At 40.9% G+C, this 13,624-nt stretch overlaps 1 protein-coding gene across 1 annotated transcript; it reads left to right on the top strand.

The window, feature by feature from the left end:
• The first annotated feature begins 253 nt into the window (after positions 1–253).
• On the top strand, positions 254–13,395 carry LOC137348829 (probable G-protein coupled receptor 139). Its single transcript, XM_068014067.1, has 4 exons — positions 254–323; positions 8,930–9,795; positions 11,067–11,190; positions 13,274–13,395. Exons 1-4 carry the CDS (start codon positions 254–256, stop codon positions 13,393–13,395), a joined length of 1,182 nt encoding a protein of 393 aa, XP_067870168.1.
• The last annotated feature ends 229 nt before the right edge of the window (positions 13,396–13,624 follow it).

Genomic DNA, 13,624 nt, shown 5'->3' with positions numbered 1-13,624 from the left:
ATTACCGTAAATAATCTTATTGTGGCCTCTGGGTATTTCACCTTAGAGCCGTGCTTGATCCCTTGAAAAAACATTTCATCCCATTAAAGCAAAAACATCAGTCCAGCAGCTGCTGCACTAATCTGTGTGTTTCAATTAGTGTAATTAATGTAAAACATCAAACCATCTAATTATCTCCCTGGAGCCTGACATCTGCTATAAATGTGATAATATTTGACTGGAGTTCAGAGTGTGCTCAGAACGTCTGATAGAAATGCATGCAACAGCCAAAGGTCCAGTGTTTGCCATTTACTATCCTGTCCTTGCTGCTATTGGGGTTCCAGGTAAAGCATTGTAGTTAGTTAATAGTTACAGGAGTTATTGATTAGCTGTGTCACTGTTCTCATTTAAGCACGACTCCACGTGATGGATATCCTTTCTTACCTTTAATGGGACAATTTATTCCCATAATTTGTTATATTTTTTCCCCTTTTACGGTATTTTTTCACTTGAAAGGTATTATTTCTCTAGTTTAATGATATGATGCATGATGTCTTGCTTTTACTGATATAATTTGTCATCATTAATATTGTAGGTTCTCCTTTTAGAAGTGTCATTTCTCTGCATTGATGGTATAATTTCTTTACATTACCAGCATAACTTGCCCCACGTTCCACTTTAGCAGCACAATTAATCCTCTTTAGCGGCATCATTCTCCCATTAACCGGTGTTATTTCTCTTGTTTGAAAGTATAATTTAATGCATTGAACTGTATATGTCCCCCCTTTGGGTGTGCCATTTCACTGTGTAAATGCAGTTATATTGTGTAATTTATACTGTTACTGTGGGTGAATTATCAACCGTTTACATGGTGTACATGCAGTTATTGGGTCATTGACACTGTTACAGCGTGGGAATTATTACACTGGTATTATAGTGCAAAAGTAGTTCTATTGTGTTGTTGGCACTGTTACTGTGGGTGAATTATCGTACTGTTATTACTTTGCAAACTGAACTGTATTGTGATATTAACCTACTTACTGTGGGTGAATTATGACACATGGTGATAACGGTGTAAATGTAATTTTATTGAGTAATTGGTATTATTACTGTGGGTGAATTATCACAGTTATCACGGTGTAAATGGAGTTCCATTATGCTAAAGCCACTCTGGATAGAATGCATATTGTTGTCACGGTGTAAATGTAGTTCTATTGTGTTATTGCACCTCTGTGTGAATTATCACACTATTATCACGGTGTAAATGTAGCTCCATTGTGTTATTGCCCCTCTGGGTGAATTATCACACTGTTATCACGGTGTAAATGTAGTTCTATTGTGTTATTGCCCCTCCGGGTGAATTATCACACTGTTATCACGGTGTAAGTATAGCTCTGTTGCGTTATTCACAGTGTTATTGTGGGTGAATTATCATAGTGTAATCATGGTGTAAATACAAATATACAAACATACTAATTAGGATCAGGAGTAGTCCACTCGACCCCTCGAGCCTGCTCTGCCATTTAACAAGATCATGGCTGATCGGATTGTAACTTCAACTCCACATTCCTGCCTGCCCCTAGTAACCTTTCACCGGACTATCAGAATCTACCGAATTCTGCCTTAAAAATATTCAAAGACATTGTGTCCACCGCCTTTTGAGGAAGAGCGTTCGAAAGACTCATGACCCTCTGAGAGAAAAAAAAATCTCCTCATCTCTGTCTTAAATGGCCGACCCCTTATTTTTAAACAGTGACCCCCTAGTTCGAGATTCATCCACAAGAGGAAACATCCTTACCACATCCACCCTATCAAGAATCTTATATGTTTCAATCAAGTTGCCTTTTACTCTTCTACACTCCAGCGAATACAAGTCCAGCCTATCCAACTTTCCTGATAAGACAACCCGCTCATTCCAGGTATTAGTCTAGTAAATCTTCTCTGAGCTGCTTCCAACGCATTTGCATCCTTCTTAAACAAGGATCCCACTACTGTACACAGTACTCCAGATGTGGTCTCACCATTGCCCTGTATAGCATTACCTCCCTACTTTTGTATTCAATTCCCCTCGCAATAAATGATAACATTCTACTAGTTTTCCTAATTGCTTGCTGAACCTGCATACTAACCTTTTGCGATTCGTGAACTAGGACACCAAGATCCTTTTACACCTCAGAGCTCTGCAAACTCTCATCATTTGGATAATGGTTTTTTTTTTATTCTACCTACCAAAATGGACAATTCCGCATTTTCCCACACTATACTGCAATTGCCAGATCTTTGTCCACTCACTTAACCGATTTATATCTCTTTGTAGCCTCTTTACATCCTCCTCACAACTTACTTTCCTACCTATCTTTGTGTTGTCAGCAAATTTAGCTAAGCCATTTACATAATTTGTAAAACGTTGAATCCCCAGCACTGATCCCTGTGGCACACCACTCGTTATATCTTGTCAACCAGAAAATGACCCATTCATGCCTGCTCTCTGTTTCCTGTTAGCTAACCAATCTTCTATCCATACCAAAATTTTACCCCCTACACCATGAGCTTTTGTTTTCTGCAATAACCTCTGATGTAGCACCTTATCAGATGCCTTTTGGAAATGTATGTACAGTACATACATCAGTTCCTCTTTAGACACAGCACGTTACTTCTTCAAAAAACTCCAAAAATTTGGTTGGAGGTGATTTCCCTTTCACACAACCATGTTGACTCCTCGTGATTACCTTGAATTTTTCTAAGTGCCCTGCTATAACGTTTTTAATAACAGCTTGTAACATTTTCCCGAAGACAGATGTTAAGCTAACTGGCCTGTACTTTCCTGCTTTCTGTCTCTTTCCCTTTTTGAACAAAGGAGTTACATTTGCTATTTTTCAATCAACTGGAACCTTCCCCAAATCTAGGGAATTTTGGAAAATTAAAACCAACACATCAACTATCTCACCAGCTACTTTTTAAAGGCCCTAGCATGAAGTCCATCAGGACCCGAGGACTTGTTACCAAGCAGCTCCAACAAATTGCTCAGTAGTACTTCCCTGACGATTACAATTTTCTAGAGTTCCTCCCTCCCTTCTATTTCCTGATTTACAGCTATTTCTGGGATGTGACTGGTATCCTCTATGGTGAAGACCGATGCAAAATACCTCTTCAGTTCATCTGCCATCCCCTTATTTTCCCTTATTAATTCCCCAGAATCAATTTCTATGGGACCAACGCTCACTTTGTGAACACTTTTCTTTTTAAAAAATATATCTTTTCTCAATATAGAAACTCTTACTATCTGTTTTTATATTTCGAGCCAGCTCTCTCTCATACTCTAATTTTCCTTCCATGTTAATCTTTTCGTCATTATTTGTTTTTTTATATATTCTGTGCGAAGCTCTGACCTGCACCCATCTTTGCACAATTATATGCTTTTTCTTTAAGTTTGGTCCTATCTTGAACTTTTTTCAGTTAACCACGGATGGTGGTCCTCCCCTTGGAATTTTTCTTTCTCAGTGGAATGTATCTATTCTGTGTATTCTGAAATATCCCCGTAAATGTTGGCCACTGCATCTCCATTGATCTATCCCTTAACCTACTGTGCCAGTTCACTTTTGTTGCTCTGTTTTCATGCCCTCATAATTGCCCTTATTTAAGTTTAAAATACTCATCATTGGCCCACTCTTTGCTCCCTCAAATTGAATGTAAAATTCAATCATGATATCATCGCTGCTGCCTCGGTCTGCATTCACTATGAGGTCATCAGTTAGTCCTATTTCGTTGCATAATACCAGGTCAAGTATAGCCTGCTCTCTGGTTGGCTCCAGAACGTGCTGTTCTAAGAAACTATCCCAAAAACATTATTTAAGCTCCTCTTAGATTTGTACTCACTGTCCAGTCCTATCATGGTCCATTTATCTTTTCCCGATTAATACCTTTCTCTCTTGCTTTGACTCTACTGTTTGATGTACCGCTTCTTCCGAAATTTGATGCCTTCTCCCCACTATTTAGTTTAAAACCCTCTCTCCTTCCCTAGTTATGCAGCTCATAGATCACAGGACTCAGTACAGTGCAGGTGTAGACAGTCCCAACCGTACAGCCCCACTTTCCGCAGTACTGGTGGCAGTGCCCCACGAACTGAAGCACATTTCTTCCACACCAGTCTTTGAGCCACAAATTCATTTCTTTATTCTTATTTGCCCTACTCCAATTTGCATACTTCCCAGGTAATAATCGAGAGATTATCACCTTTGAGGTTCCGCTTCTTAATTTGATGCCTAGTTCCCCATACTGACTATGCAGAATCTCTTTCCTTGTCCTGCCTATGTCATTGGTACCTACATGGACCACAACGACTGGATCCTTTCCCTTCCACTGTAAGTTCCTCTCCAGCCCTGAGTAGATGTTACAGACACTGGCACCGGGACTCTCGCTCTTTACTGCAAAGAACAGTGTCAATCCCCCTCACTATACTGTTCCCTACTACCACTATTTTCATTTTTGCTCCTCCCACTTGAACGGCTTCCTGTACCATGGTGCCATGGTCAGTCTGCTCATCCACACTACAGCCCTTGCTCTGGTCCATACAAGTTACCAGAACCTCGAACTTGCTGCTCATTTTCAAGTGCTGAGGCTCCTCTACTCCCACCTTCTCAATCCCCTTACCTGTCTGACTCTCATTCACACGCTCCTGTCCCTGACCAGTGACCAAAAGAGACGACCCTATCCTAAGGAGTGTGACTTCATTCTGGAACAAAGTGTGCAGGTAATATTTTCCCTCCCTGATGTATCACAGTGTCTGCAGCTCAGCCACCAGCTCAATGACTCTGAGAAAAAACTCTTCAAGCCGGAGCAACTTACTAAGCACCTGGTTTCCATGGATTGCCTTGGTATCCTGGAGCTCCCACATTCTGCAGCTGGGGTGCATCGCCTGTCCTCCCATCTTTATTATGCTAATTTAATTAAATTCATTTTTCTTAATTAATTTATAGTTCACCTCCTTACCGAACTCCTTCACTTACTGAACTCCCTTCTTCATACTCTGTGCCCTCCAGTAGCACTCCTTGAATTTATACTGTCAGAAAACAATGATATGCCAGCTTTGCTGGAGCTCAGAAACCAGTTTAAGCTAGCAAACTAATTAACTAGCTACAGCTGCTCTGAGAGCTTGTATGACCCTGATAAAACTATAAGTTACCAACTTGCTCCTTAATCTAAACAGCAATTTCAGTTAATTGCTCGATGAAAACAAAACACAAACTAGACTTTAGAGAGATTAACGCTTAAAATTCCCTCAATGACCAAACTCCCTTCTTCACACTCTGTGCCCTTCAACAGCACGCAGTGCAGACAAGCAGCACTGAGAGTCCCCTGAATTTATACTCTCTGAAAAATGATACATCAGCTTTGTTGGTGCTCAGAAACCAGTTTAGCTAGCGATTGTTACGGTCCTGTTATTTTTTTTTTGCTCCTCAGAAATATTGTGCTGCACCTTTAAGCGTGTAAAACATCAGTACATCTTTAAGGCAGCAAGCTCAGGAGTCAGTGAGCTAAAGTTCATTCACGTTGCCAGGCAACAACCATACAGAGAGCGGGAACAGAGATTCACTGTATCACTTTTGTCTTTTGAAATCAGGCTGCAAAAAATTGCTTTTTTTTCAGTTGACAGATTGGTCCAGCATGTGAAGGAAGAAGGAGAGCTCTCTAAGTCAATTTAACCCCTGTGTAATTTCACTTTCAACATTTCAAAAAGCTTCAAACCAAATTAATTCCATAAAGTAACAAGAAAATATACTTTTTTTTCTTTCACAGCACATTATTGAGATCTACTGTGTTCACCGCTGTAAGAAAGAAGAGTTTAATCCTGCAACTGCCGAACTCAACAGTTGAACCCTTATCTCTGGAAGGATCCTTTTCTCATGGGACCTTGGAAGACTGCAAGTGAACTTTGACTGTGTTGAATTAGAAAACCCTTCATCAGCAGCGTAATCTGCAAAGATTTTATTTTCTTTCTATTTTTTCAGTCAGCTAATTTAAAACCGAGTATATGTATGTGAATGCGGGAGTTAGTTTTATTTTTAAATAAGTAGTTAATTTGTTGATATCTAAAGATAACTGGTTTGGTTCGCCTCATTCGTGGGTTACTATATTCTTTCAATTCGGCTGCTGCTTTCTTTGATTTGGAAAGCTTAAGGAAATATGATGTCACCTGTGGAGCAACGGGACTGAATTGACAGTGCATTGCTCCCACCGCAATCAAAATCATATACTTTGCTTGGGGGTTTTGTCCTGATATATCGTAACACTACCTATTTAACTAGCTATTCTGAGAGGTTGTATACCCTTGTTTAAAACTTTATGAAACTTAACTGTCATCTTAGCTTAAATAGTAACTTCAGCTAATTGTTAAATGTAAACAAAAGAAGACTAGACTTTAGAGAGATTAACACTTAAAATCCCCTCACTTACCAAGCTCCCTTCCTCACACTCTGCTCTCCAGCAGCATTTGGTGCAGTGTTCTATTCTTTTATTGACACTGTTATTGTGGGTGAATTATCACACTGTTATCATGGTGTAAATGTAGTTCTGTTGTGTTATTGATGCTGTTATTGTGGGTGAATTATCACACTGTTATCATGGTGTAAATGTAGTTCTGTTGTGTTATTGACACAGTTACTGCGGGTGAATTATCACACTGTTTTCATGGTATAAATGTAGTTCTGTTGTGTTATTGACACTTACTGTGGGTGAATTATCACACTGTTATCATGGTGTAAATGTAGTTTTGCTGTGTTATTGACACTGTTACTGTCGGTGCATTATCACCATGTTAACATGGTGTAAATGTAGTTCTGTTGTGTTATTGACACTTACTGTGTGTGAATTATCACACTGTTATCATGGTGTAAATGTAGTTCTGCTGTGTTATTGACACTTACTATCGATGCATTATCACACTGTTATCATGGTGTAAATGTAGTTTTGCTGTGTTATTGACACTGTTACTGTCGGTGCATTATCACACTGTTATCATGATGTAAATGCAGTTCTGTTGTGTTATTGACGCTGTTATTGTGGGTGAATTATCACTTTTACCATAGGGTACATCAAGGTTTAATGCGTTAATGATATTGACAGCTGCTGTCTGATCTTTGCAATTGATCACTGATTGAAATTATTCAAATTGCATAATTCGTGACTGAATTGAATGAGTGAATTCATTGAAGATACATCATTAGGCATCGAGTTATTCACAGAAATATAAGCGATGTAACAAGTGGCCTTTTTATGACTGATTCTGCACTTACCCTTAACTCACAGCGCTCAGTGTTTCTGCTCTCAGTCCCTAACTCTCACTGTTTTTTTAAATTCATTCATGGGATGTGGGCATCACTGGCTATGTCAGCATTTATTGCCCATCCTTAATTGCCCTTGAGAAGGTGGTGGTGAGCTGCCTTCTTGAACCGCTGCAGTCCATGTGAGGTAAGTATACCCACAGTGCTGTTAGGAAGGGAGTTCCAGGATTTTGACCCAGCGACAGTGAAGGAACGGCGATATAGTTCCAAGTCAGGATGGTGTGTGACTTGGACGGGAACTTGCAGGTGGTGATGTTCCCATGCATCTGCTGCCCTTCTCCTTTGAGGTGGTAAAGGTCGCGGGTTTGGAAAGTGCTGTCTAAGGAGCCTTGGTGCATTGCTGCAGTGCATCTTGTAGATGCCCGGCTCTCCTCTTACACATTATCTGCTGCTAACTGCTCTACAGCAGCCAATGCTGAGACCGAATGCTCTTTCTGCACCAAGGCCCTAATAATCTCTCAGGTTTTTCCCGTCTTCAATCTTTTCTCCATAATTTGTTTAACTGATGGCATCTTTCACATCTGAGTCAAAAAAGTTTTCATTCCAACACTCATGATAGGACTAAGCTGATCATCTATGTCGACAGTGCGGTACTGAGGAAGTGTAGCAGTGTAGGAGGGTCCTTTCCGCAAATGAGACCTCACAGTTCACCACTTTCGCTGGTACAGATTGACATGGAAGTTCCCAGGGGACTAACATCCCCTCCGCAAAGTCAGTAATCACTAACTGTCTGTTTGATTCTCTCTGTGGAGCTTTTTGAACAAGTTGGTAATTGGCTTTTTCAACAGTACAGTATTCTACAGTAATTTGTTGGATGAGGGCTTTTAGCGCCTCAGCAGGTTATAATCCATATTAAAGGCAAATGTTTCCTACTTCCCTGCTTGTTTCCACTTTTATTGTTTGTTCCTGTATTGGTTACAGTCTTCAATATTTATTTATTTAGAGATACAGCACTGAAACAGGCCATTCGGCCCACCAAGTCTGTGCCGACCAACAACCACCCATTTATACTAACCTTACAATAATCCCATATTCCCTACCACCTACCTACACTAGGAGCAAGTTACAACAGCCAATTTACCTATCAACCTGTAAGTCTTTGGCTGTGGGAGGAAACCGGTGCACCCGGTGAAAACCCACGCAGTTACAGGGAGAACTTACAAACTCCGCACAGGTACCCAGAATCGAACCCAGGTTCCTGGAGCTGTGAGGCTGCGGTGCTAACCACTGCACCACTGTGCCGCCCTCTATAATATCTTCTAGAATATGTTACTGATGTTATTTTTCTTGCTTGTTTGATATTCCTGGTTTGGTTTCAATGGGTTCCGGATGCCTTCTTGTTCTCCATTATGTTTGTTTGTATTATTTTACATTCTGATGTTATTGATCTGTCTTATTTTGAATGCAGATTATTTCAGACTCAGAAACAAGTGCCCAGAGGTTAAGCAATAGTTTTTCACTCCCTATCAGGTGTCAAAGCTATGAATTTTGCATAGAATTCTGTAAAATGGATGATTTTGTTAAGAGTTGGACCAATGATTTTCCTCTTCTCGCTCGCTCACACAAATACCCTTTCCCTCTTTCTCTTAGTCTCTCTGTCTCTGTTACAGCTAACCTGGCAGTGATTGTGATCCTGTCCCGAGGAAGATGCGGTCTCTCCAGATGTATCACATATTACCTGGTGTCTATGGCAGTGACTGATTTGCTGGTCATTATTACCGTTGTGATATTAAACCGGATTGTTGGGACGTATTTCCCAGACAGTTTCCTGTCCATCACACCCGTATGCAGTATGCGTTCTGTTTTAAATTATGTGATCCTTGACTGGTCTGTTTGGGTAACAGTCACTTTCACCTTTGATCGATTTATGGCCATTTGTTGCCAGAAGCTGAAAATAAAATATTGCACCAAGAAAACAGCGGCACGAGTTATAGGAACCGTGTCCACATTGAGCTGTTTAAAAAATAGCTTCCTTTATTTTATTTATGAGCCTTTGTATATAATTAACAATATACCATGGTTCTGCGGCATAAAATTAGCATACTATACAGCACCTGCATGGGTCGCATATGACTGGATTCGCCACAGTATAACCCCTTGTCTCCCATTCATTCTGATTTTACTGCTCAATGTTCTGACTGTCCGACACATTCTAGTGGCCAGTAGAGCTCGCAGGAGACTCCAAGCCCAGAGCAATGGAGAGACTGAGAGTGACCCAGAGATGGAGAAGCGGAGAAAGTCCATCGTTTTACTCTTCTGCATCTCGGGCAGTTTCATCCTGTTATATTTGCCACTTCTTATACATTTCCTTTACATCCGAATTGCTAAATTTAGTTATTTTTCTGGTTCCAATTTTAGTGAATCAAATTTTATTCTGCAGGAAGTTGGATTTATGCTTCAGCTTTTGAGCTCTTGTGTCAATCCGTTTATCTATGCAGGGACCCAAAGTAAATTCAGAGAAGAGTTAAAGAATGGGGTGAAATATCCACTGAGTCTAATTGTTAAATTGTATAAATTATGAAAGAATACAATCCAACATGAATTGTACATGATATTTCATCCATTGCAGTTCTTGTGCATCTCTCACACATAGAAACATAGAAAATAGGAGCAGGAGTAGGCCATTCAGCCCTTCGAGCCTGCTCCACCATTCATTATGATCATGGCTGATTATCCAATGCAGTAACCTGTTCCCGCTTTCCGCCCATATCCTTTGATCGCTTTAGACCCAAGAGATATATCTAACTCCTTCCTGAAAACATACAATGTTTTGGCCTCAACTGCTTTCTGTGGTAGCGAATTCCACAGGCTCATCACTCTCTGGGTGAAGAAATCTCTCCTCATCTCAGTCCTGAAAGGTTTACACCGTATCCTTAGACTATAACCCCTGGCTCTGGATTCCCCCACCATCAGGAACATCCTTCCTGCATCTACCCTGTCAAGTCCTGTTAGAATTTTATAGGTTTCTATGAGATCCCCCCTCACTCTTCTGAACTCCAGCGAATATAACCCAAACCGACTCAATCTCTCCTCATACTTCAGTCCTGCCATCTCAGGTATCAGTCTGATAAACTTTCACTGCACTTCCTCTATAGCAAGAACATCCTTCCTCAAATAAGGAGACCAAAACTGCACACAATATTCCAGGTGTGGCCTCACCAAGGCCCTGTATAATTGCAGCAAGACATCCCTGCTCCTGTACTCGAATCATATCGCTATGAATGCCAATGTACAATTTGCCCTTTTTTACCGCCTGTTGCACCTGCATGCCAACCTTCAGCAAATGGTGTACGAGAACACCCAAGTCTCTCTGCATATTCCCCTCTCTCAGTTTATAGCCGTTCAGATAATAATCTGCCTTCCTGTTTTTGCTACTAAAGTGGATACCCTCACATTTATCCACATTATACTGCATCTGCTATGCATTTACCCACTCACTCAACATGTCCAAATCACCCTGAAGCCTCTCTGCATCCTCCTCAAAACTCACCCTCCTAGAGAGTTTTGTGTCATCTGAAAAGTTGGAGATATTACATTTAGTTCCCTCATTTAAATCATTAATATATTTTGTGAATAGCTGGGGTCTTAGCACTGATCCCTGTGGTACCCCACTAGTCACTGCCTGCCATTCAGAAAAAGACCCATTTATTCCTGCTCTTTGTTTCCTGTCTGCCAACCAATTTTCTATCTATCGCAATACACTACCCCCAATTCCATGTGCTTTAATTTACGTGCAAACCTCTTAAGTGGGACTTTGTCGAAAGCCTTCTGAAAGTCCACATAAACCACATCCACTGGCTCCCCCTCATCAACTCAACTAGTCACATCCTTGGAGAATTCCAGTCGATTTGTCAAGCACAATGTTCCTTTCGTAAATTTATGCTGACTCTGTCCGATTCTACCACTGTTCTCCAAGTGCTCTGCTATAAAATCTTTGATAATGCATTTTCCCCACTACCGACGTCATGCTGACTGGTCTATAATTCCCTGATTTCTCTCCACCTCCCTTTTTAAATAGTGGGGTTACATTAGCTACCTGCCAATCGGTAGGAACTGTTGCAGAGACTATAGAAGCTTGAAAGATGACCACCAATGCATCCATTATTTCTCGGGCCACTTCCTTAAGTACTCTGGGATGTAGATTATCAAGCCCTAAGGATTTATCGGTCTTCAATCCCATCAATTTCCCCAACACCATTTCTCTACTAATACTGATTTCCTTCAGTTCCTCCCTCTCACTAAGCCCTGTATTCCCCAACATTTCTGGTATGTTATTTGTGTCCTCCTTTGTGAAGCCAGAACCAAAGTATGCATATGGTTGGTCAGCCATTTCTTTGTTCCCCATAATAAATTCCCCTGTTTCTGACTGTAAGGGACCTACATTAGTCTTCACCAATCTTTTTCTCTTCACATACCTATAGCAACTTTTACAGTCAGTTTTTATGTTCCCTGCAAGCTTACTCTCGTACTTTATTTTCCCCTTCTTAATCAATCCCTTGGTCTTACTTTGCTGAATTCTAAACTGTTCCCAAAACTGCTGTTTTTTTCTGGTGAATTTGAATGCCTCTTCCTTGGATCCAATGCTATCTCTAATTTCCCTTATAAGCCATGGTTTAGCTACCTTTCCCATTTTACTTTTGCACCAGACAGGAATAAACAAGTAATGAAGTTCATCCATGCGCTCTTTGAATGTTTGCCATTGCCTATCCACCGTCATTCCTTTAAGTAACGTTTCCCAATCCATCAGAGTCAACTTGCATCTCATACCTTCGTAGTTTCCTTTATTAAGATTCAGGACCCTCTTCTCAGAATCAACTACATTACTCTCCATCTTGATGAAGAATTCTATCGTTTTATAGTTGCTCATCCCCAAGGGTCCCGTACAACTAGATTGTCAATTATTCCTTTCTCATTGCACAATACCCAGTCTAGGATGGCCTGTTCTCGAGTTGGTTCCTCAATGTATTGGTCCAGAAAACCATCCCGTATACACTCCATGAATTCCTCCTCTATGGTATTGTGAATAGTTTGATTTGCCCAAACTATATGCAGATTAAACCCATAATTACAGATGTTCCTTTATCGCATGCATCACTAATTTCCTTTTGAATGCATTTTACAACATCACCACCACAGTTTGGGGGTCTATCTGCAACCCCCACTAACGTTTTTTCCCCTTAATGTTTCGCAGCTCTACCCATACAGATTCCACTTCGTCAGAGCTAATATCCTCCCTCACTATTGCGTTAATTTCTGCTTTAACCAGCAATGCAACTCCACTGCCTTTTACTTTTTGTCTGTCCTTCCTAAATACTGAATACCCTTGGATGTTCATTTCCAATCCCTGGTCACCCTGCAGCCATGTCTCCGTAATCCCGACTATGTTATTACTGTTTACATCTATTTGCGTGATTAATTCATTTACTTTATTGTGAATCCTCTGAGCGTTAAGGCACAAAGCCTGAAGGCTCGTCTTTTTAACATTACTTGTCCCCTTCCCACTATTTTCACTGTGGCCCTGTTTGATTCTGGCCCTTGAATTCTCTGTCTATCACTTTTCTTATTCACCTTACTGTCTTTTGCTCTTGATACCCCACCTCTGACTCCTTGCAAAGGTTCCCAACCCCCTGCCATTTTAGTTTAAACCCTCCCCAACCACTGTATCAAATACTCCCCCTAGGACATTAGTCCCGGTTCTGCCCAGGTGTAATCCGTCCAGTTTGTACTGGACCACCCTCCCTTTGAACCGGTCCCAATGTCCCAGGAATCTAAAACCCTCCCCCTCATACTTGAACATATTAGAATTGAAAGGGAGGAAGTATTAGCTCTTTCAGTGAGGTTATAAGTGGATAAATCGACCGGCCCAGATGAGATATATCCCAGGCTGTTATGTGAGGCAAGGGAGGCGATAGCAGGGGCTCTGACACAAATTTTCAAATCCTCTCTGGCCACAGGAGAGGTATCCGAATACTGTAAGACAGCAAATGTTGTATCATCATTCAAGAAGAGTAGTAGGGATAAACCAGACAATTACAGTCGAACATCAGTGGTTGGGAAACTATTGGCAAAATTCTGAGGATTAATCTCCACTTGGAGAGGCAGGGATTAATTCGGGATAGTCAGCATGGCTTTGTCAGGGGGACATCGTATCTAACTAACTTGATTGAATTTTTTGAGGAGGTGACTAGAAGCGTAGATGAGGGTAAAGCAGTTGATGTAGTCTACATGGACTTCAGCAAGCTTTTGATAAGGTCCCACATGGGAGATTGGTTAAGAAGATAGGAGCCCATGGATCCAGGGCAATT

The sequence above is a fragment of the Heterodontus francisci genome, chromosome 34 (genome assembly GCF_036365525.1).
Source record: "Heterodontus francisci isolate sHetFra1 chromosome 34, sHetFra1.hap1, whole genome shotgun sequence".
Lineage (NCBI taxonomy): Eukaryota > Metazoa > Chordata > Chondrichthyes > Heterodontiformes > Heterodontidae > Heterodontus > Heterodontus francisci.
This window is presented reverse-complemented; position numbering and strand designations above follow the sequence as displayed.